Source organism: Microtus pennsylvanicus, chromosome 3 (genome assembly GCF_037038515.1).
Source record: "Microtus pennsylvanicus isolate mMicPen1 chromosome 3, mMicPen1.hap1, whole genome shotgun sequence".
NCBI classification, from domain to species: domain Eukaryota; kingdom Metazoa; phylum Chordata; class Mammalia; order Rodentia; family Cricetidae; genus Microtus; species Microtus pennsylvanicus.
Genome location: NC_134581.1, coordinates 141,427,772 through 141,452,928, shown reverse-complemented (window position 1 = coordinate 141,452,928; position 25,157 = coordinate 141,427,772). Strand labels below are relative to the sequence as shown.

The window sequence follows — 25,157 nt, the reverse complement described above, 5'->3', positions numbered from 1 at the left end:
TCCTCTTCCCTCAGTCTCTTGAATAGCTGTGATTATAAAGGTATACCACCAATATCACCATGTCTGACTGGAAATATATAAGTATAAATATATATGTGCTTGTTTTTCTTTGAACTCTTGGAAGTCTTTGAGAGTTAGGTTAAGGACTGAAGGTATTGGTTAAGGTAGACTGAAGCCTTCTATACTACATAAGTTTAAGTCTGTAATTAAACTGTGGAACTTGGGCCCTGAGTTAATATGACAACTTCATTTTCTCACACGTTGTTAAAGGACACTTTGTCCACTTGCTCTGAGGACCAAGGCGAAGACGGACACGTCTTACTGACTCCTCTGGGGTGTTTCTGTTCCACTGTCTTTCGCTTTACCATAGCCCCTCCTGGCTCTGTTTGAGAGCTTTGCAGAGGCCCCAGGTCTCCGTGTTTCCAGGCTTGTCTAGGATTAGGTTGTCGGAGGCAGTAAGTTTCAACATTGGCTTCCTCTTTCTGTTTTCAGTTTGGTTTTCTTTACTTTTTTGTAAACTCAGCTACAAATTTCAAAGGATTAAAATAGTTTTGATGTGGAGGCTAGAGAGGTGGCTCAGCAGTTACGAGCAGTGGTTGTTTTTCTGGAGGCTCTAGGCTCTAATCCCAGTATCCACATGGCAGCTAACAACTGGCTGTAACTCCAGCTACAGGGGGCCAGTGCTGCCTTCTGTTCTCTCGTGCACACAGCACACATGTGCTGCATGGACATACACACACCCATGCTCATAACATAAAAATAATTAAATCTTTGTGCTTTTTTTTTAATTTTGGAGACAGGATTTCTTTGGGTAGCCTTGACTGTCCTGGAACTCACTCTGTAGACAAGGCTGACCTCAAACTCAAGAGTTCTGCCTGCCTCTTGAGTGTTGGAATTAAAGTGTGTACCATCCAACTTAAATTTAAAAAAATGTTTGTAATCGTATTATTTTTATTAAAGTATGTGTGTGCATGTGTGCATGAACATGCGTGTGTGTGTGTGTAGGACAGAGGTCTATATTTGGAATCTTCCTCTGTTATTCTCCTCCTTATTTTCTGAGACCAGGTCTCTCATTGAGTCCTGAGCTTACCAACTGGCTGGAATGGCTGGCCATTGTGCTTTAGGAATCTGCTGTGTCACGCCCAGCTTTTCCGTGGGTGTCGGGGTCAGAGTGCAGGCTCTCTGGTCCTGATTCAGTCAGTTGTCCTTTCCTTCCTTTCTTATTCTTTTTTTTTTTTTTGTTTCTAATCACTGAGAAAACTTATTTTGGTGTATATTAGAGTCAAACCAATGCAAAGTGGGCGTAAGAACCATCACTTGGAGGTTATGTGTGGTTCTTCTCAGCGTTGTCTGGAATCCTAAGTGTGTTAAGACTCCATCTTAAAATGTTGATCTGCCCGTGCTCAGGAGACCTGGAGACACTGTCAAGTGTCCCGCTGTCCCGCAGTGTCCTTTGGTGGCATTTCATTTTAATAAGAGCGGTGCAAGTTGACTTGCTGCTTATTAAAGGATAAAGTAAAGAATTGGCTTTTCTTCCTACGTCTGCTTTATTTAATACCTTTCCCTCCAGGTTACCAAGCATTGGGCAGAGTCAAATGGTAAGGCATCTCAATCACCAACTCCCGCAGTATGCAGAGCATTGGCAAATAAACTAAAGGACGAAGAGAATGTGTACACTCCCAAGTCTGCTGTGAAGGATGAAGAGCACTTTGTGTGCCCTGAGCCAAGGACTCCAGTTAGTAAGAACCAGTATAAGAGAGAAATGCTCACTTCGCCAAACAGTTACACAACACCTAAAAAAGGTATTTACTAAGAGAAAGTGTGCAGAGATCTCAAGGTTCAAATGTGATTCTTACTGTTGTAATGGACACTGACTTCTGGAGGTGACCAGCCTTGTACTCTGGCTTCCAGGGCGGGTCAGCTCCCGTCATATGTACTGGCATTGGTGGAACTGGAGACAATGTGTAACTTGTAGTAATTTACATTTATGAGTGTGTGTGGCCAGGGGCGGAAGGATTTTACCTGAGGAGGCTTAAAGACGTGGTGGGTCCCCTGGAGCTGGAGTTATAGGTATTTGTCACCACCTGATGTAGGTCCTGGGGACCAAACTATGGTCCTCTCTGGAAGCACAACAAGCACCCTGAGCTGCTCAGCCATCTCTTCAGCCCCTCTCTCCCATCTGTGATTGAATCACAGCATCACAGGATAGCAACGTAGAGCTTATCGTGTCTCCAGGAGTGGAGTGCAGTGCTGAGGTTGTGTGTACAGCCTTAGCCTCTTCACTCCACTGAGGATGACTCAGGCTGGAGTTTCTACTGGGCTCTTCTCACCATCTGGTTCTTTCTTAGTAACCTGGCTGTCCTGCCTGCAGTAGGGCCGCCAGAGTCCAGAAGGCAGGGGGTCTGTAACTCCCCCCAAGCCTTCACACGACACTTCTTTTCCTTGGCTTCCTCCGCCAGTTATTTAGACTGACCTTTCAGAACACATGGTTGGCTGCTGTCTCATCTGGACACATTCTGCTGTGCCAGTGTTAAGGCCACTTTGCTAGGATCAGGTCTCCCTAAGACAAGCGGTTCATGTATGCAGGAGAGCTCTGTCATGTTTCCTGCAGGCTTTGTGCTGTAAGCGAAGACAGAAACTAGAGCTGGAAGCAATTTTATTGACCTTGATCTATTGTCTGTGTTGGTTTTAACAGCAGCAGCTAATTTATCATCCCTGCAGCAATCATGTCCTTCTGTTGTGCTGTATTGAGATCCTAATGAACCCTAGCGCTGAGGTTGCCGTGTAAACTTCTGTTAAGCCCCTTCTTCCATCGCACTTCTAGTTTGCTAGTAGGGTTGACAGCCACTTCAAGAGGTCATCATTGTACGTGACGACATTGTGAAAGATTTTGTGTAAATATTTGCTAGAGTTCCATTATTGTGTTAATGAGTTTTTCATTTCATCAACACATAGTCTTCTCCAAACGTGAGTCCATTTTGGAATGATGAGGTGTGTTTATATGTGGCACTAGTCTCAATTAACTACAGGATCTCAAGTGGTTGTCATTTCATCTTTCCCCAACAAAGATTTCTCTTTTGTTACCCCTCTTACTATAATTGTGTTGTCTTTTAATTTATTTATCTTTGCTTTTTGAAGACTGTCTCATGTAGCACAGGCCAACCTTAGACTCATTGTGAGGGTGTAAGTGAAAATGACCTTGAATTTTTTTTTTTTTTTTTTTTTTTTGGTCCCTCTGAGATAGGGTTTCCCTGTATAGCCCTGGCAGTCCTGGAGCTTGCTCTGTAGACCAGGCTGGCTTTGAACTCACAGATCCACCTGCCTTTGCCTGGGATCAAAGACGTGCGCCACCACTGCCCAGCTGGCCTTGAATTATTTTTTTTTAATTATTTATCTTTATTTTATTTGCATTGGTGTTTGCCTGCATATATGTCTGTATATATATGTGTGTATATGTATCAGAGTGGTGAGCACCATGTTTTTAACCACTGAGCCATCTCTCCAGCCCCCTGACCTTGAATTCTCTGTCCTTCTACTTCTAAGTCCTGTTGGATTGGGGCTGAGAGACGGCTCAGAGGTTAAGAGCACTGCCTGCTCTTCCAAAGGTCCTGAGTTCAATTCCCAGCAACCACATGGTGGCTCACAACCATCTGTAATGAGATCTGGTACCCTCTTCTGGCCTGCAGGCATACACGCAGAAAGAATACTGTATGCTTAATAAATAAATACATATTTTTTAAAAAAAAGTCCTGTTGGATTGTAGGTGAGCACCACCTTGCCTGGTGGAGACAGACAGAGAATGAGAGCGCATGTGTCATTCCTGAGGAGCCACCTACACTACTGAGACAGGACCTCAGTGGGTCCTGAGGCTTGCCAGTTAGGCTGAGCTGGCCAGCAGACTTGAGGGACCCATCTGTCTCTGTCTCCCCAGTGCTGGGATTAGAAGTTCATGCCAGTCCAATCCAGACTGGGTTTTCTTTCCAGCAGTGTGCTAAGGACTTTAACTCCAGTCTCCATGTTTCTGTAGTCAGTGCTTTACCAACTCAGGGTTTCCCCAACCTCATACAGAAACTAAAAAGAAACAAACAGAACAACAAAAACCCTTTGGCAACAAAATCTTTTCTTATTATATTTTTTTATTGTCGATGCTTTTAATTTGATTCTAAAGGTTTTGAAATGTGGGTTGTTTGAGATGTAGTTTTCAGATCTTGTCCCTGCAAGACTGTGTTAGTGGAAAGCTGAATATTGGCTGTTCGTCTTTAAACAGAGTGCAAGGGGTGACGATGTAACTGGGAGCTTCCACCAGTGCATCTTACTTGTGTTTTGTTTTGACATGAATGGTAATTCCTTTTGCAGCTCCTGTGTAGTCCAGGCAGTGGTAGTCACAGGTCTGCTGCTATATATGTAGCACATTCTCTTAGGATACAAAGACTTTTTAAAAACAGATTTTTAAAAATTACTGTTGTTCTTATAAAGCTCAAGAGAATAGACTTTATTAGTTAAAAGCAAAACAACCCCCCCTTAAAAGTTTATTATCATTGTTACCACTAAAGTAGATAAAACCTGTGTGTCTGTGTATTTTCCGGGGATTGAACACAGCCTTGGGTGTGCTAGGCAAGTGCTCTCCTACTCTGCTGCCTTCCCCAGCCAACAGAACCTTTAGACATAAAATCAAAAGGCCGCTCCGTTAGTGGTAACCAGATCTGCCAATGCCTACCCTGTTTAGGGTAAAGTGTAAAATTCTGGAATAAAGATACAGTCACATTAACAAAACTCATGCTAATTTTTTTCAAACTTAGAAGGGAATGAATTTCTTTATATAATAGGAATTAAATGGGATTGTAAATTGAATTAACACTTTTCAGTATGCTTTAGTTCGCAGTGAGGTTCATGTCTTGTTTTAAATCTTTACATGTAAGGCAAAATGATTTATTTTTTTGAGGGTGTTTTGTTTGGAGACAGGGTGTTGTACACCTTAGGCTGGCTTTGAGCTGTGGAGCATCCACTCCTGAGCACTGAGATTAAAGGTATGCTTTACAGCACAAGGTGATTTCCTTCTTAACATCGGTCATCTGGAAGCATTTTCCTTACATAATTGGAGCCAGCAATTTTACTTGCCAAGTGGTGCCAATATTTTGGAGTCAATGAGGAAAGTGATGTATGTATTATTGATTGAGGTGTTGTCAGCTACACATGGTTTGTGTTGTTATTTTTTTTTAATAGCTAGAAAGCAGTGCCTGAGAGAAGCCCCAGTCAGAACACCAGGGAATTCCACAGGGGCAGACACAACAACGGGTGTCATTAGCCCTGAGAGGCGGTAAGTGTTGCTTTTCAAACTCCCAATTTTTAGTGTAGGTCATGGGACTACTCTTCACCCATGAGGAAGTCCCGACAGGGAGTGGAGACAGACGCTGCTGGAGCCGGACCGCTGTTGCTAGAGGACAGGCTATGGCTGAGCGCGGTCACTGCCACTGTTGCTCCTTCCTGGGGCGGGGTAATGAAACCGATAAGCTGTGGGACTGGCACCTTAAGTTAAAGCACCGCAAGCTGGAAGACAGACTCCCTGCCTATGGCCATGCCTTCCTTCCCCAAGGCCCACTTGCTTGTGTGGCTCTGCTGGTAGAGGGTAGATGTGCACTAACAGTTGCACTCCCCAGGATGGTAAATACTCTAATTCGGCTTACAGAGAAAACCAGCTCACTTCTCTTAGGTGAAAAACCCAAGGCATAAGTAGGCCTTTTTTGCATTTCAGTTGTTTTTAGATGCACGATTTATTTGGAGAAGTACAATATAAACTATTAGATATGCTGCAGTTATTATCTTTTTATTTTTAATGTCTTTGATATTATGGTTGGGTAAGAAGATAGTTTCACTCATTGGAGGTGTACACAGAAGTGTTTCAGAGTAAAAGTATTATACCTTCAGGAGGTGGGCAGGCGTGCACGGGGACTGAATCTGTGTATTGTCTGTATACACAGAGAAAGCCATTGGCCAAATATTAGTAATGGTTGACCCTAGGAGGACAGGTGAATGTTCACTGTTCTGATATTTGCATGTTTCTATGTTTGAGTTGAATAAAAAAGTGAAAGAGCTGAGCCTTGGCATAGACTTGGAATCCCAGCTACTTGGGAGACTGAGGTAGAAGGACTGCAAGTTCAAGGCCAGCCTGAGTAACTTAATGAACCTGTCACAAAAATAAAAGATAAAAAGAAGAGTGTGGATAGAGCTTATTGTAGAATGCTTTTCCAGTATAAATAAGGACCTAGGTTCAATCCCTGCTATCTCCCAAATAAATAAACAGAAACGAAAGGGTAAGTAGTTTGGTGGGAGATGGCTTTATTCCCCTCCCAGAGAGGACTGAGGTGCTTTGGCTCTGTCACTCGATTGCAGCCAGCCCTTGGGCATGTAGAGGGACAGGCTCAGGAGCCGCGAGGGCAGCAGGACAGGGGCGCTAGTGCTCCGTTTGTTTTTAAGGTGCCGCTCAGTGGACGTGGACCTCAACCAGGCACATGTGGAGGATACCCCTAAAAGGAAAGGAACCAATGTGTTTGGAAGCCTTGAGAGAGGACTGGATAAGGTTCTTACTGCATTTACTAGGAGCAAGAAGAGGGGCTCTGCCAAAGATGGTCCAAGAAGGCGCAAGGTAAGTGGTCCAGAGTCTATTAAAAGTTCAGAAGCTGACTCTTAACTAGATGTCTCTTTAACCCCAAGCTCTCTGGCAGGGTCTCTATCCCGGGCTGCTCTTAAACCAGGGCAGTCTTCTTTCCTCAGCCTCCTAAATACTGGGGTTACAAGCATGTGCAACTACCACCCCCTCACCTGGTTGCACTGATCCATTCTTTCTCTCTTTCCCTGTGTGTGTGTGTGTCTGCGTGTGTGTGTGTGTCGCTGCTCGTTCGTCCAGTGTGGGATCCAGGGATTAACACAGGATGTCAGGTTTGCATGTCAGGAGCTTTTACCTACTGAGCCATCTTGCCAGTTCATCCTTTTGATTTTTAAAAAAAAGAAGAAATGTATTGCTGGACAGTGGTGGTGCACACCTTTAGTCCCAGCACTCAGGAGGCGGAGGCAGGTGATCTCTGAGTTTGAGACCAGCCTGGTCTCAGCCAGGGCTACACAGAGAAACTATGTTTTAAAAAAGCTAGATGTGGGGCTGGAGAGATGGCTCAGTGCATCAAAGCACTGGCTGCTCTTCCAGAGGTACTGAGTTCTAGACCCAGCAACCACATGGTGGCTCCCAACCATCTGTAATGAGATCTGGTGCCCTCTTCTGGCTTGCCGGCATACATGCAGATAGAATACTGTATACATAATGAATAAATAAATCTTCAAAAATAAAATGAAAAAAGAAAAACCTGGATGGATAGATGGATAGATAGATATCTAGATGGATAGGAGAAAATAAAGAGAAGTGTATCTAATAAATTTACTGTTTTTTAAAATTATCTATTTTAAATTACCTATTCATTTATACACATTTTTGAATAGTTAATACATGCATGTTCTTATTTGGTGGGCTTTAGGAATGCAGAGGTGGCCTGGAGAGGCACAGTGGTTAAGAGTGTTTGTTGTCTTGTAGAGATCTTGAGTTCAGTTCCCAGCACCCATATGGTGGTTCACAAACATCCATAATTCCAGTTTCAGAAGATAGGTTGCCCTCTTGTGGCCTCTGTAGACACTAGGCACACATGTGGTGTATAGACATGCAGACAAAGCAGTCATACACATAAAAACCTAAAAATGATTTTTTTTCAAAGAATGCAGAGGTGATTTAGTCACCCTCTTCAGAGAACATGTATTTCATATAATTCAGAACCACAGATAGTGATCACAGGACAACGTAGAGATAGGGAAGCATGGGATCCATGAGAAATACATATATGCTAAGAGAAATTAAGAGCTGCCTTCAGGTTTGGAGACTTGAGCTTAGTTGTCCTGTTTCTGGTACAATAAAGAGTAGTCCCTGACACATAGATACTTTTATAGGTTCTCATGAAATATTTGCATGCATGGGAAATGAATTGAAATTTTTAGAAACAGTTGTTTATTGTGTGTGCACATGCATACCACATGGAGATCAGAGGACAACTTATAGGAGTCTGGTTTCTTTTCCACCACGTGGATCCTGGGGGTTGAGTTCAGCCCATCTACCTTGGGAATAAGTACTTTTACTCACTGAGCCATTTTGGAAGTCTTAGTTTGAACTTTGAGTTGTAGTATGTGTAAGGAAAATGGGGAGTGACAGCTTGGGCAGACGGGCTGGAAGGTCGTTAAGGGTCTGGCTAAGAGGTTTGCATCTTGCTTAATAACCCTGTTACACTTTTAAAGAGTGTAATCTATTGGTGTAGACAATATACTTGGTGGGGAAAGGAAAAGAAACAAGCTGTTAGCAGTGTCTCAGTCACTGTTTTAATGCTGTGAAGAGACACCATGACCAAGGCACCTCCTATAAAAGGAAGTGTTTAACTGGGGGCTAGCTTACAGTTTCAGAGGTTTAGTCTATTATGATTATGGTGAGGAGCATGGCGGCAGGCATAGCAAGCAGATGCTGGAGCAGTAGCTGTGATCTACATCCTGATCTGCAGGCTCAGGGAAAAAGAGAGCTACTGGGCCTGGCTTGGGCTTTTGAAATCTCAAGGACTATTTTTAGTGACAACTTCTCTATCAAGGCTACACCTCCTCCTAATCCTTATAATCTTTTCAAATAGTTCCACTCCCTGGTGACTAAACATTCAAATATAAGAGCCTCTGGGGGCCCATTCTTTTTCAGACCCCCAGAGGCTTGTAGCCATGTCATAATGAAAAAATGTGTTTAGTCCATATTCAACAGTTTCCATGGTCTATCACAGTCTCAACATTGTTTAAAAGTCCAAAGTTCAAAGCCTCTTCTGAGACTCATGCAATCTCTTAATTGTTACCCCATGTAAAGTCAAAATAAAAAGCAGATCACATACTTCCAATATACAGTGGCACAGAATGTACCATTCATTGTATGAAGGAAAGGGAACATAGCGAGGAAATTCTACACAAAGACCAAAAACCAGCAAGGCAAACTCCAAATTCTGCATCTCCACGTCTGATGTCAGAGCGCTCTTAGAACTCAGTTCCTTTTAGCCTTGCTAGCTTCAGCACACTCCCTGTTAGCAGCTCTCCTGGGCAGGCATCCCACCACTCTGGCATCTCCAGCATCTTGGGGTCTATAACACAAGCCAGGCTTCACCTGCACAGCTTCACACAGTGGCCTCTCTGGACCTCCATGTAGGGACACCCCTGACATGCCTGACCTCAGTAGCTTTCCTTGCCATGGAGAGAGATTCCACAACGCCTTTCCTGTATTGTTGACTCTAAAGCCAGAACTGTGTGTACACATGCACACGTACAAACACACACACTGAAATGCAACTTAAAAATTGGTAAGAAAGGAAAATGAGCATGTAAAATTGACATGAGGCTGATGAGATAGCTCAGTGGGTAAAGGTGTTCAATCCCTGACCTCACGTAAGGGGAAGAGAAGCAGCTTTATGCAGTCCTGCTCTGACCTCACAGTGGCTCTCCCGTGCTTGCCACACACATCGGATCTATACACACACTTTGTTTTTGGACACAGTGTTTCTCTATGTAGTCTTGACTGTCCTGGAACTTGCTTTTTAGATCAGGCTGGCCTTGAACTCAAAGAGATCTGCCTGTCTCTGCCTCCTATTATTAAAGGCTTGCATCACCATGCCTGGTACATTTTTTTTTAATGGGAATAATACAATAGTTTCTGATGAAGACATCTTCCCTTGAGTCCCCACTGCTGTGGTAAAGCAGCTGGCTCGGTGGTCTGTTCTTCCAGCGTTTTCTTGAAGAGTTCCCATTTGAAAAGGAGTTAGCATTGGGCTTTTGTGTCAGCGTGGCTGACTCCACCTCTCTTCTCTCTCAGCTGCACTATAATGTGACGACAACCAAACTGCTGAACCCTGACCAGCTCCTGAATGAAATAATGGCTGTGCTCCCCAAGAAGCACGTGGACTTTGTACAGAAAGGGTGAGTCGTTCACTGCCGCCATTGCTGTTCACTCCCTCCCACCGCGTCCCTCTCCAGAGCGGGGCTAGCGCCACTGTTCGTAGTTGATCTCCTTTTAAGCTGAAAGCACTCATGGTCTCCACTTTCAAGATTAGGCTTCATCTCAGAATTGAGAACTCTGGGCTTCCATTTATTTTAGGACAATCCTCTAGGTCCTTTAATTTTCTGCTTTGTTATAGCATTTTCCAGTTGTAATCTTAATCATTGAGACACATTGGACATGTGGAAGTTTGTAGAATGCTTCTCTTCGACCAACTATCTTTTGGAGTTAGTTTTCAGTGGGTTAAGGAGTTAATTCAGCTGAATGTCCCTGCTGGGTGAGCTGTCAGAAGCTTCGTGGTGTAATCTCATGATCTGAGTAGCCTGGTCTCTTCTGAGCATGCAAATTGTTCCTGCTTCTAAGAATTTCACCAATTGTGTCTTTTAAATGACTTATTTATTTTGATTTTAGTTTTTATTTTATGTGCATTGATGTTTTGCCTGCATGTATATATGTGAATCACATGTATGCCTGGTGCCTGCAGAGGCCAGAAGAGGGCATCAGATCCCCTGGAACTATATATATATATATATATATATATCAATCATTGTAAGCTGCGGTGTGGATGCTGAGAATTGGACTGGGGTCTTCTGAAAGAGCAGCCCTAACCACTGAGCCCATCTCTTCAACCCTATTCATTTATTTGAAACAGCCTTACTATAGATCTTCTGATCTGGGTGGCTTCAGTCTCTCAAGCACTGGATTACAAGCATGCTATCGCACCAGCTTCTAAAATCCCTTTATTATATAGCTGTGTGTACTGTTTATTAAATTTACCAAAAGCATGCAGACAGGATAATCTATATAGAATTTGATTTTTTTTTTGTTTCCTTGTTTACTTTTTTGAGACAGGACCTTGTACTGTAGTCCAGGCTGGTCTCAACTTTCAATTCTCCTACTTTGCACCCTAAGTTCTAGGTTATCTTGGGCTGATCTGGAATGCAATTGACTAGTCCAGGGTGGATTTGAACTTGTGATTTTCCTGCCTCCACCTCTGAAACACTGGGATTACAGGCTTGTGCCACCATGGCCATGCCTGAGTAATATTTTAAAGACAATCCTTTGTGAATGTATCACCGTATATAGATAGATATGTAGATAGGTCACCTGTGTGAGCTCTTGCATTTTTCCTTCAGCCTCATTAGAACATGTTTGTCTAACTCCTGCTTAGTGCTGCTTGTGTGTGGTACTGTTTCTCTGGTCCCAGAAGCTCTGGCTGACTCTCACAGGCCTGTGCTGGTCTCTCCTTTGGCATGTGGTTCAACAACAGACCATTAGCTGAAATCCAACTGGTGATTTGACTTGACATTGGGAGCAACTAGAATGGTCCAACCCACTCTGATCTGTTACTGTCTGGTCGCTTTTACCTTGTGATGAAGTAAAAAACAGTGTTCGGCTTCTCAGTGCTGTTATGGTTTTTAGTCTTCCAGGAGGATGGATTTGTCTTTACAGAGCTAAACTATTCTTTCCCTTCCTGTAGACTTGTACCTAGGATGTTCCTTTTGACATTTCTGATTCTGGCTGCTTATTTCTAAGATATTTTACCCTTTTCTCAAACTCGGTGTAACTGAGTAAGACAAAGAATGTTTGTGAAGTTTCATAATAAATAATAAAAACAGTTTTAGTTTTGCCTGGTGGTACATGCATGACTTTTCTCATATGAGGCTAGCCTAAAGGATATAGAAAGTTCCAGGCTCCTCTGGGCTATATGGAAAGATACTATCTTTTTTGTTTGTTGTTTGTTTTGTTTTATTTTTGAGAGAAATCTCCTGTAGCTCCCAAGTTCTGGGAACCCAGGCCTGCAAAACCCTGTCTCAAAAATCCCCCAAATTGTCATACTTCTGAGGAACAGTGCCTAAATATAATAAGTACATAAATGCTTAAATATTTAGAGAACTTAAATTTAAAAGAAACCCAAGTGGTTGTGTTCTTATTTATTGAAGATCAGTAAGACATAGCTCTAAAATGTAAAGTAATTAATTATGTTTATATGAATTCAGTCCATGCCACTTTCATAGTCAAAGCCCTATTTTGTGTTGCCAGGGAAGGGAACCTGGCAGCTTTGACCACATATGCCCTATGCTTCCAGCATGGTGGCACACTGTTTTCCTGCTCTTATTTTTGCTGGAAAGTGTTACAGCTAGCAGTCATAGTTTCTAAACTTGTATGAGAAAAGTCTTCAAGGCAGATTTTTCCCCCCTTTTGAGACAGGGTTTCTCTGTGGCTTTGGAGCCTGTCCTAGAACTAGCTCTGTAGGCTAGGCTGGCCTTGAACTCAGAGATCTTCGGGCCTCTGCCTCCCGAGTGCTGGAACTAAAGGTGCGAGCCTCCACCCCCTGGATGAAGCGGATCTCTTTCCAGAGGGTTGGTTGCTTCAGCTTTCTTTAAGTAAAAGTCACAAGTTTCAGAGGTAAGAATGTTCTAAATCTCCCTCGTTTTCCTTTGTTGGGAATATTGTGGAAATGACCTCACATTCCTGTTGAAAAAGGCCATATAAAGACATGCCAGGTGTCCCAGGTATGCCTACTCTGTCCAACTATTTAAGAAGGACTTTTCTGTGATTGAGGGAGAATGCTGGTCAGGTTTTCATACCTTACTCTTGGGATCATCGCTCATCTGAGAAAACACGGTCACACCTCATCCCCACAGCATAGCTAGGACAGTTGGAAACTGTATGGAGAATTTATTGTTTCCAGTGAAATAATGGCTCACTTCCCGCCAGCGCTTAGAAGTCTAGAAAACTCTTACATTATCCGGAACACTATGGCTCGCTGACTACCTGCTATCTTAATGTTTTTCAGTTACACACTAAAGTGTCAAACGCAGTCTGATTTTGGCAAAGTGACAATGCAGTTTGAATTAGAAGTGTGCCAGCTCCAGAAACCGGACGTGGTGGGCATCAGGAGGCATCGGCTTAAGGGTGATGCTTGGGTCTACAAGAGATTGGTGGAAGATATCCTGTCTAGCTGCAAGATGTAAATAATGGATGCCTTTCTTCCTGCCTGGATGAGCGAGGATGGCGTGTTGGTGCACGAGAGACCCTATGACTGGTTGGAACTGCAAGCTCATTTCTAAATAACTGTTTTCAAGACCAAGACCTTTTTGTCTTTTCAACAAAAAATGTTATTTTATGATTGAATTTGAGGCAGCCAACCCTTCTGTCATTCTTTATTACTCTTTCTAAATCATGTGACTTGGTGTGTTTGTAACTTGATTGTTCTCTGTTCACTTCCATAGGGATGCCAGCTCTTCCTGTGACTCATTCTGATGTACAATTTCTTTCTGCACTAAAACCATTTGTGAATATACCAGGCTTCTCTTTGTATCTAATTTTGATTGGAATAAAACCTCAAATGGCTTGCTGACTGTTAAGTAGACTATTTGGAGTGTGTTTTATCTGTTATCAAATATGCCTTGGGCAGAAAAACAGATAAGAATTCATTTGCATAATTTTTTCCTGTCTCTGATTTAAGTAGGATTTATTGAGATCGTTAACTAAGTCACAGCTGTGGTTACCAGAGTTAAACAACACATTTAATATGTGGTATAAAAGCGTATTGACTTCAGTAAGTATGTCCAGTCAACAATGATAAGTATCCAAACTGCAGGCCCCATGAAATGTTACTTTATGGTAATCTCCCTAAGACTCAACATTGGCCCCAAATTTGTATTTTTATTTCATTTTATTGGTCTCTAAAGGACAGAACTCAAGTTACATTTGTATGGATTTTACCAATTAAACTAGTTGGAGGAAAAATAGCACTGTTTCTGGTCAGTAGTGAGGGAGTGTTTTGTCATTCATTTATTCAATAAACATTCACTGAGGGCTTCCAGGCCCGTGCTTCTGGAGCTGAAGCTGGTGCTGCCTAGTAAACCAGGGAGTTCAGAATCTGCCGTGAGGGCCAGCCAGATGTTTTCAGTATTGACACATGATCGAAGGTAGAAATGATGTCTTGGAAAAAACAGTGTTTATTCTTGACAAACCAACAGGGATACACTAGACAGAGCGGGAAGTGCGGTGTTCTTTTTTTTTTTTTTTTTTTTTTTTTGCGGTGTTCTTGACAGAACGTGTGCAAAGGCAAAGCGTTTCAGATGGTGCTGAGTAGAGATTTTAAAGGGAAAAGGAAGTGACGTCAACTATTAAGAGCGAATAGATGGGTTGGAGATTTAGCCGAGAGTAAGGAAGGCCTGAGGAACTTGAGTACCCCACTGGGGAGAGTGGCCTGGGTAAGGAAAACCAACTGCTGCAGGGTTTTACACTGTTAGTGACAGCCTTCTTGACATATAAGTTACATCTTACAGCTTCCACCTTTTGGGACAGTGACATGACTCAGCAGGTAAAGGTGTTTGCTGCCACGCCTGCCCCCCACCCCACGTGGTGGATAAACTGTCCTCTGACTTCTATCGCATGCTCCCCTTCCCCCTCTTCTTTTCCATGTAATAAGTGTAATTTTTTTTTATTAAATAAGGGCTGGGTGGCTCTGAGGTAAAAGCTTGTGCTATCCAAGTATGGGAACCATAGGTAGGATTTCTAGAACCCTTGCATATGCCCACCTGGAATTCCGGCCTCCGAAGGTGGAGGTGGGATTCCCAGAGCAAGCTGCCAGCTCCGCGTTTGGTTGAGAGGCCTTGCTCAGTGAATTTGGTCGTAGAGTGATGAAGGGTGATTGCTAGCACCAGCCTCGGGCTCTGCATGGACGTGCATAAACGCACCCACACCTGTGGACACGTGCACTCACACACATGCACACATGAAAATGGGGCAAAATAAAGCTCGTTGCTAGCTATGCGTTCATCTCCACAATCTAATTTTGTAAGAGTTTGATCATGACAAGCTGTCTCTGGAAAGACTCACTCTCCATCCCCTGACCCCATAGCCCTGATGGACACACATCTGCTTTCTGTCTTTACAGATTGACTATTCCGCACAATTCATATAATTCTACACCAGTTTCACTTGGTTGCTCTGACAAATACCATGACCAAAAAGCAACTTAAGGAAGGAAAGGGTTGGTTTGGATTGGTTGACACTTCCAGGCCACAATTCATCACTGAGGGAAATCAGGGCAGGAACTCAAAGGCAAAAACTGTGGGGGAAATACTGCTTGCTGGCTCTTCGCAGACCCGTATTTACCTGTCTTAACATTAAAACAGGTTGTTCCTATGTGTGTGGGCTTGTGGATGTTAACGCGGGAACTCTAGGAGGTCAGAGGGTATTGGATTCCTTAAGGGCTTAAGGGCAGTTGTGAGCCACCCAATGTGGGTGCTAGAATTGATCTTGGGTCCTCTGAAAGAACAGCTTGTGCCTTAATCAAACCAGTGGCTCTCAACCTGTGGGTCGTATCTCCTTTGGGATCACGTAGACATATTAGATATTTACATTATGATTCACAACAGCAAAATTACAGTTGTGAAGTAGCAATGAAGTAATTTTATGGTTGGGGTCACCACAGCGTGAGGAATTATGAAAGGACAGTGTGAGGTGCACTAAACCATCTCTTCAGCCCCAGCTAGCCTGCTATGGCTCAGAACCACCTACCCAAGAAAACGTGCCCACAGTGGGCCCTCAGTTCACGATTAAGGCAATCCCGCACAGAAATGTCCACAGACCATTCCAATCTAGGCATTCACTCAGTCGAGACTAGATTCTAGGCTGTGTCAGGTTGGCAAAGCTATCCAGGACAAAATAGGACTAAAGAGATGGCTCAGTGCTTAAGAGAACTTGCTCAATCAGGACTGGGGTTCAGATCTCAGCATCCACATCAGCCAGCTCGCAGACCTCTATAATTCCACCTCCACGTGGCCTCGCAGCAGGCACCCACACATACACATATGCACACACATAAATAAACCTGTTTTTACAAAAACAAAGCTAACTCGGACAAAGTGGAATCGCATATGTTGCCTTTGGGATCTAATTTCCCTAATGTTTTCAAGATTTATCATGATTCCTGTATTAGGACTTCCTTCTAATTTATAGCTAAATAACTCTCCATGGCGTGAATATATTCATATTCATCTTATCAGCTGATAAAAGGCACTTGGATATTAATACCTTTAAATCTTAGTGTCAGTGTGAACATTTGTGTGCAAGTTTGTGTGAATGTGGCTTTCAGTGCTCTTGTGTGTGTACCTAGCAGTGAAACACTGACTGCCGTCATCTTGAGGCACCACCAAACTTTTCAAAGACATTGTACACCATGTTACATTCCCAGCAGTGACGTACGAGGGTCCTGAGCTTTCCACACTGCCACACCTAATGTTTGTTAGTTTAACCGTCTTAGTAGGTGTGTCTTACCAGGTACTTTCCTAATGATGAAAGACCTTGAACATCTTTTCAGGCACTTACTCATCTATATAAAAACAAAACAGCTACCCAGATCCTTTGTCTGGTTTCAGCTGGGGTTTTGTGAGAATCATAGGCGCCGTTTACAGATTATATGATGTGGGAGTGATTTCTTATTAATAAAGAAACTGCCTAGACCCATTTGATAGGCCAACCCTTAGGTAGGCGGAGTAAACAGAACGGAATGCTGGGAGAAAGAAGCTGAGTCAAGGAGTCGCCATGGTTCTCCCACTCCAGACAGATGCAGGTTAAGATCATTCCTGGTAAGCCAGCTTGTGGGCTACACAGATTAATAGAAATGGGTTAGATCAATACGTAAAAGCTAACCAATAAGAAACTGAAACTAATGGGGCAGGCAGTGTTTAAAAGAATACAGTTTCCGTGTAATTATTTCGGGGCATAAGCTAAAGCTAGCCGTGCAGGCGGCGGGGGTGCTGGGGACGCAGCCCCGCTGCCCCTATTTCAACAATTATAGACGTAGGTTTGGTATCAACAATCATAGGTGGCATATATGAGTTTGATACCATGTGATAGACAAATGCTTTTCTCATTCTAAATGATGCTTTACAGTTTATTTTAAATGTGTGCGTATATGTTTGTGGGTTTGTGCGTGTAAATGCAGGTGCCCTTGGAGGCCAGAGGCGCTGGGTTTCCCTGGAGCTGGAGTTACAGGCGGGTGTCATCTGCCTGATGTGGGTGCTGGGAATCCACCTCGGGTTGTCTGCAAGAGCAATAGCACTGTAAGCTGATGAGCTGTCTTGCCAGCACCTCATTCTATTTTTCGTTTATTTAGCTTTATGTCTGGGTTTCCTAACTTGATGGTAATTTTTGATGAAAGAAGTTTTAGTTTTATGAAACCCAGTTTATCTGTTCTTGGAAGGCATAAGACAGTGTTCTCTCTTCTTCCTCTGTGGGGAATGGCATCGCCTAGAAAATGAACCTCAGGCCGGGCGGTGGTGGCGCACGCCTTTAATCCCAGCACTCGGGAGGCAAAGGCAGGCAGATCTCTGTGAGTTCGAGGCCAGCCTGGTCTACAAGAGCTAGTTCCAGGACAGGCTCCAAAGCCACAAAGAAATCCTGTCTCAAAAAAACCAAAAAGAAAAAAAGAAAGTGAACCTCAGTTTACCAAAAACTGTGCAATTCATAGAATGTAAGCCCTTGTACATTAGTAGTATATTACTTGGGGATTTTTGATTTGTTTGTTTGAGACAGGGTTTCTCTGTGTAGCCCTGGCTGTCCTGGAGCTTGCTCTGTAGACCAGGCTGGCATTGAACTCAAGAACTGCCTCTGCTCCTGAATATTAGGATTATAGGCATGCACCACCACTACCCAGCTTCACTTGGGGATTCTGAGGAGAGAGTTTTGAGGCACCTTTCACTCTAGCTCAGGCTGACCTAGATCTTTATTGACTTATTAAACAGAAAATCACAGTGAGATACCATTTTTATATTGGTTTTAATTGTGTTTCTCTAATCACTTGCTATCTATTCTGGACGGTATGGAGAATTTTGAATGAGGGGGTTAAATATTAAGTGTATGACAAGCAAAAGTAAAAGGATAAATAGTGACTAACATACCAGGAGGAGCAGCAGAAAACAACCAAAGCCAGTGCTCAGCACAGCCAGCAGAGACAACTGAGAGTCCTGAGCGCAGCAGTGTCTCCATGGTGAGCAAAGGAACACATAGGAGCAGAGAGGTAACATCAGGTTAGACAGTCGTCCTGTAGACAACTGGGGAAACCGAGGCAGTGGACTGGAATTCCCTATTGAGCTCTCACTTCAGGGCTAAGCTTCCTGTTGTCACTGTAGGGCTTTTATATCATGGGATAAACGATAGGATTCTCTGTTAGAGATGTTTTGCTTTCTAGTTGTTCTCAAGAACTCAGAGTGGTTTTTACTCCTGATAGTCAGGGGAGACTAGCCCACCCCTACCGAGAAGCTCTGGAGGACAGACACTTCAAGACAAACACGCTTGGCTCTGAAATGGGAGTGGGCAAGGTGGGGTCCTGCTATGTGGCCTAGCCTGGCCTTGAACTCAAGACCCTCTTGCCTCAGCCTCCTGAGTGTTGGAATTCTAACTAGACACTACTGTGTCTACTTAATGATATTTTATTTTCTCAATTGACTTTTATTTTTAGTTATATGTATGTATATTTGCCTTTGTGTGGGTATGTGCCTAAGGATGCCACAAGAGGGCTTCAGATCCCTTGAGCTGGAGTTAGAGGTGGTTGTCAGCCACCTGATGTGGGTGCTGGGAACCAAACTGTATCCCCTGTCTCTCCAGACCCCTGTAAAACATTTAGTCTGACAATTGCAGTCTTTGACATTTTACTACATTTACTTTAATAATTCCTTTTTTGGATATCAGGTTTATTGAGGAGGAGGGATTTAGAGAAGGAGCTGTCCACCAGGGTTTAAAATACTGATTTTATTTTTACATTTTAAATCTGCGTAATGATAAACTTGGTATTGTGTGGGGCTGTTGGAACTTTCTCGGGATTTCAGGGACAGGGCCTCGACATGAAGCTCCGTTTCCCTTCTCACCCTCTCCTGACCCTGCCGTGTCCTTAGCTGAGAATGTTTTTAAGAGAGAGAGCGAGGTGGGAAGAAATCATAGGGGACAAGTCCAGGGTGACAAGAGGCACCATCCATCATGGCTCTGACGACGAACAGTTGGCGCCTATCTCTTTACACTCTTTTTTTTTAATTAACCTTTTTTCATTTTTCCTGCTTTAGATTTTCACATTATAGTCCTTTGTTCATCCTCTTCTTTCCTTTAGATAATGAAAATGGATCTAATATGAACTTAAACTCACTTGCCCTGGGTCGTTGCCAGTGCTTAATAAACTGTATTAGTATTTGTGGTAATGATAATAACCCACAGATAATGATGTCGCTAAAGACCAAAGGGTCCCCTTGCACGAGACACCCTTGCTTCCAGTTACCCAGCCTTGCCAGATTTAACAGGGACCTTGACTGCTTCAGATAGTCATTGTCCCCTTTAAATGACAAAGGTTTCGTGGAGACAAGCATTCTTCACTTAAGGGTTTTCCGGAAGGTCTGATGCGCTGGGCTTCGGATAACCTTGTCCCTCTGTCACCGTAAGTCATGCTGCCTCTCAGGAAATTGTTCCCTGATGTTTGCAAAAATGAACTACTTAAAAGAAAACGAAAAGAAATTCCCTTTGTGCACGGACCACGCACTTCACTCTTGGCAATGAAACACTCAGGAACGTGGGGTGGGCTGTCCAGAGACTTGGATCTGTGTGCCATGAGGGATGGTGCATGGGATGGAGGTGACCCAGCAACATCTGAGCAAGTGTGGAAGAGGGATTTGACCTTTCCCAGGTGGACCCAGGGGGTACAAAGAGGATCAAATGTGTGGTGTAAGGAGCCGGGTTTGGCTCCATCTGAAGTAGGATTTTATCTTTAGCTTCTGGAAGGAAAAAAAAATGCTTGTCTTGAAAATGACAAACTCCCTGTCCTGGGTACTTAGGTAGAAGTGGGTCCCCTGGGACTCTTGACAGGAGGCTTAAACATCCAGTGATGGCTAAATCCCTCGAAGTCTCCTCTGAACCCCGAGGGTCAGCAATTATGCTTCTTTAATAAAAAAAACATTTAAAAAAGATTTGTATATCATTTCATGTATGTGGGTGCTTTGCCTGTGTGTGCATGTGTGCACCACATGCCGGCCCCTGCACGGCCGGAAGAAGGCACCAGGTCCCCTAGAACTGGAGTCACACACAGCTGTGAGCTGCCATGCAGGAGCTCTGAGTCTAGCACCTGGATCCTCTGAAGAGCAGCCGGCGCTCTTCATACTGATCCACCTTTCTATCCTGGGTTTAATTTAGCAGCAAAGTTCCTCGTAGCCTCCCACGGAAGCGTGCTGTGCTGAGGGGTTCCATGGTATCTCACACATACCTTACACAATATAGGAATTGTGTGAGTGTGTGTTCATACGTGTGTGGGTGCATGTCTGTGTCCACAGATGTGTGTGTGTGTGTGCATTCATATGTGGATGTCCACAATTGTCATTGGACATCCTCCTTGATCACTTTCTACCCAACTTATTCAGGTAGGTCTCTTGTTGAAGCCATGGCTCCCCAGTTCCGGATAGTCTAGTGAGGGAGCTTACCTGTGGGATCTCCTTCTCTGGCTTCTGAGCACTGAGATGTGCCTGCCCAACTTTTTATGTGCACTGTGGAGATCTGAATCAGGTCTTTCCATCTATGCAGCAAGGGCTTTAGCCATAAGCCATCACCTCAAACCTCCAACACGATTCAAGGGAGCTGAGTTGATATTTGATAGGCACTCTGCCAGTTTTCTCCGGGTCCTCAACATGGAATGCTTCATGGATTAGCATGCCTGCATCACTCCAGCTTTTGTATGTGTACTAAGCACTCATATATACTTATATGTATATGTACTTGTCACTGTCTGGCAAGATTAAAAATCACGTTTCTTGTATCGCAGGTTTTGTTGAATAATTTTTGATCTGGGTCTTGTATATCTAAGGCTAGCCTCGACTCACCATGTAGCCAGAGATGACCTTGGTCTTCTGAGCCTCTCTGGTCACCCGAGTGCTTTGTATGACCACATGCCCTGCCACACTCAGTTTCTGTGGTGCTGGGGACTGAACCCAGGGTTTTGTGCATGCTGGGCGAGCTCTATCCACCGAGCTAAGGAGACCAGCTCTAGTTTTGAAACTTAGCATGAGATAGCACGAAATGCCTCCGCACAGCCCAGCTTCGTGGGAGGCAACCGTGCACCTTGCCGCTCGGTCTGGCCCCTGAGCACCGGGGGACAAGAGGACTCTGGGAAGTACCTGTGTGACGGTCCTGCAGAATTCTTTCTGCTGTCTTTTACTTCGCTGCTGATTGTTCTCTGAGTCTGATCTTGGCTAATAAGTCATTTGATTTGGGGGGAAAAAATCACTTCTCCTTTCTGAGCCTTGCATCCCTCATTCATAAATGAGGTCACACCAGATACAGTCACCGCTGCTCTGTCACCGAGTGCCACGTCCCATTGCACGAGGAAATCTAGACATTTGTGTCAGCATTTATATCCGATATATGCACGTATTTAAACTATCAAAATCTGCTTTGTTCTCGGCTGAATGCCGTCTCCTCCTCATGCACTCGGTTCTTCAGCTCACCATCGCTTAAACGTCGGATCTTCTTTGCCCCCCTAAATTCTCTGATTAAGCGTATTATTCCAACCATTTATATTTAACATTAAAGCTTAATCATGAAGTTGTTCACCATAGAAAATTATTAAATAAGTGAGTTTGGAATGAGCTAGAGCTGCTGAAAAACATGAGAGAGTATTTCAGAACGAGCTCGGGAAAGACATTTATGCATACAAAACAATGGAGAATCACAATTAAGAGCTCTGGGGAGCTCTAGCTGATTTGTCCAGCCATTACATAGTCATTTCAATTTAAATTAAAATTGTAACTATTTTCTAGTCTACTAAAATATGAGGTGTCACATTAAGAGTTTTAATGGTGCGTTCTCTGGGGAATGCAGAAGCGGGAGGCTGTAGCCCATAAATAGCGATACGGTGCAGGGAGAATAAATTCTCGGCCCAAAATGAATATGATCAAAACAGAAATGACAGCGGATTATCTTATCCCCTCTAGTGAAGCGCAGCTCACACATTAGAGCACAGAGACAGTTCACAGGGTGTCCAACTCCATCTCACTTTGTCAGAAGTGACGGGAAGAACACAAAACATCTGAATGGCTTGATAGACAGGCTCAAGTGTGGCCACGTTATTTTGTTACAAAGTAAAGTATGTTTTTAACCGCAGAAAGCGAGGGGATAGGAATGTTTGATATTTCTGATTAGAGCAACGAATCAGTCTAAGTTTTAGCCACCGTAAAGCATGTACACCGCAATCCGGCTTCTAAAGGAGAGAGGGCATCAAGCGCAGCCATGTAGCTGTGTGTGTACCCATACGTGGGCGTGGGCGCGCACCGGGCATGCGTATGCGTGTTTGTGTTTTGGAGTAGTTGGTCGGGCTGGAGGAAGGCCCGGTGACTGGACACAAGTGATTTGGGACTTGGAAGCCTGGAGAAAGAAGGGAAAGTGAAAGCCAGAAGTAAGAGATTTACTAGAGCTAAATTTGGCTGAGCCTCCTGGTCGCCAGATGAAAACAGAGATTAGGGGATTTTGTAATTATGATTTTCAGGAGGTTTTCATGCTTATGAGCGCCTGGAGCAATGATCCTCAACTATGAATACACAGCACAGTGATGTGCGGGATAATATCGACAAGTGAGCCCCACCCTAGACAGTCTGTCTGGCTCAGCCAAGGAGAGCAGGACATGCACATGCGTGCTCTTAAAAAACCTCTCAGGTGGCCTGGGGGCCAGGCACACCTGTCAGTGGCTTATGACAGACAAACTAATATTAACTGTTTTGTAGAAGAGACAGAAATCCTTTTAAAATCTTTAAATTCTGTTTTTAAATTTTTAGTGTGTGTGTGTGTGTGTGTGTGTGTGTGTGTGTGTGTGTGTGCGCACATGCATGCAGGCACTGAGGAAGCCAGAAGTACTGGATCCCTTGGGGCTGGAGTTACAGGTGTTTGTAGCTGACCTGAGGGTTCTGGGAATCTGTCAGGTCCTCTGCAGGAACAGCCAGTGCTTTTAATCAGATCACTCTCAGCCCCAAGACACAAAATTCTTAATAGAGCCAGTTATCATACTGAGAAGTATTTCATGAAGACATTGCTAAAACAACTCGACTTCAGGTTTCCTTCGACAGGACACTACAGACACCTGCATTTTCAGTAATATGTCCTTGAAAGATCACACAGTTAGCACAGAAATACTGTCTGGGAGACTTTTGAACTTAAAAAAAAATAGCCTGTTAGTGTGCACACACCTTTAATCCCAGCACTCAGGAGGCAGAGGCAGGCAAATCTCTAAGTTTGAGGCCAGCCTGGTCTACAGGCCAAATTCCAGGACAGCCAGGGATACACAGAGAAACCCTGTCTTGAAAAAAAAGATTAAATGTATGTGCATAGGTGTTTGCCTGTGTACCCTGTGTGTGCAGTACCAGAGCTGGCCAGAAGAGGGCGTGAACCTCCTGGAAATAGAACCCCCATCTTCATATGGTAGTCCGTAAGTAAAGGCACTCCTTTACATTGCAGCTAAGATTTTAAGGAAATTTGTTGTATGATTTTGGGTCAAAATATAATAAGTTGTATTTTTATTCCATTTAAAAATAATAGAAAATAGACCAGACAAGATGGTGCATGCCTTTAATCCCAGCACTCGGGAAGAAGAGGCAGGCTGACCTCAATGAGTTTGAGGCCAGCCTGGTCTACATAGTGAGTTTTAGATCAGCAAGGGTAGCATATGGAGAACTTGTCTCAAACAAAAATATGAATAAATAAGTAGAAAACAAATCTGTAGACATGGCTTAGTGGGTGGAGTGCTTGCTACACTTGCAGAGGACCCAAGTTCACTTCCCAGCACCACACCAGGTGCTCACAAACATCTGAGACTCCAGCTCTGGGGGGATCTGAGACCTTAGGCCTCCGCAGGGGCCAGCATGTACACCCACACAGACAACTAAAAATAAAATAAATCTGTTTTTTTATTCTTTTGCTCTTTTAGGGGACTACTACCCAGCTCCCAATAAATCACATAGAGCCTTATCCTTTCTTACAGATACATGGTCTTAGTTTGGCTTATTCTTATTTCTAGCCAGCTTTTCTTAAATTAGCCCATCTACTTTTTTCCTCTGGGTTTTTTCCTTTCTCTATTTCTGTGTTTTTTACTTCTTTCTCCATGACTTGCTGTGTAACTGAGTGGCTGTCCCCTGGAGTCCTCCTCCTTATCCTGTTCCTCAATCTCCCTCTCCCCAGATTTCTCCTCCTATTCTCTCTGCCTGCCGGCCCCGCCTACCCTTTCTCCCACCTTGCCATTGGTCGTTCGGCTCATTATTAGACAGTTAAAGTAACACACCTTCACAGAGTTAAATGCAACATAAAAGAATGCAACACAGCCGGGCGGTGGTGGCGCACGCCTTTAATCCCAGCACTCGCGAGGCAGAGGCAGGTGGATCTCTGTGAGTTCGAGGCCAGCCTGGACTACAATAGCTAGTTCCAGGACAGGAAACAAAAAGCTACGGAGAAACCCTGTCTCGAAAAATCAAAAAAAAAAAAAAAAAAAGAAACAAAGATGCAATACATCTTTGCATCATTAAACAAATATTCCACAGCATAAAATAATATTCTACAACATAAATCCTTTAAAAATAATAGAAAACATGACCGAGGCCAGCTCTGGTCTACAGAGAGAGTTCCAGAACAGGCTCCATACCTACTGGGAAACGCTGTCTCAAAAATACAAAAAACAAAGCAAAACAACAAAATTAACAACAACAACAACAACAAAAACCCCAAAATTAAAAAAAAAACAACAGAAGCAAAATTAAAAAGATGTGAAATGACCCCATCCCTTCAGCCCTTGTGGGCAGTACCAGAATCCTTTGCTGCTGGCCCCATCTGAACAGCTCTGCTGGGTTCCCATATACACTCTTCAAAATCTGCATATGACTTAGACATCCAAACAATTTAGATTTAATGGAGACTTTTCTCATGTATTGCTTTGTTCATAATGTCACAGTGAGTTTTAGAACTAATGTACATACAAAGTTTCCTTCATGATATTGGCTGGAATGATAGATTAGAAGATAAA

General features: G+C 43.6%; 1 protein-coding gene across 2 annotated transcripts in view; it reads left to right on the top strand.

Moving 5' to 3' along the window:
• Nucleotides 1–13,477, top strand: part of Melk (maternal embryonic leucine zipper kinase) — a 70,076-nt gene extending 56,599 nt beyond the window's left edge. The window contains exons 14-18 of one of the 2 annotated variants that reach the window (XM_075967318.1): nucleotides 1,571–1,802; nucleotides 5,224–5,317; nucleotides 6,475–6,643; nucleotides 9,923–10,026; nucleotides 12,906–13,477. In XM_075967318.1, the coding sequence (XP_075823433.1) occupies nucleotides 1,571–1,802; nucleotides 5,224–5,317; nucleotides 6,475–6,643; nucleotides 9,923–10,026; nucleotides 12,906–13,083 (777 nt within the window). In that variant the 3' untranslated portion in view covers nucleotides 13,084–13,477. The remainder of the gene's footprint in view (nucleotides 1–1,570; nucleotides 1,803–5,223; nucleotides 5,318–6,474; nucleotides 6,644–9,922; nucleotides 10,027–12,905) is intronic. The other variant, XM_075967319.1, reaches the window with a different exon arrangement.
• The last annotated feature ends 11,680 nt before the right edge of the window (nucleotides 13,478–25,157 follow it).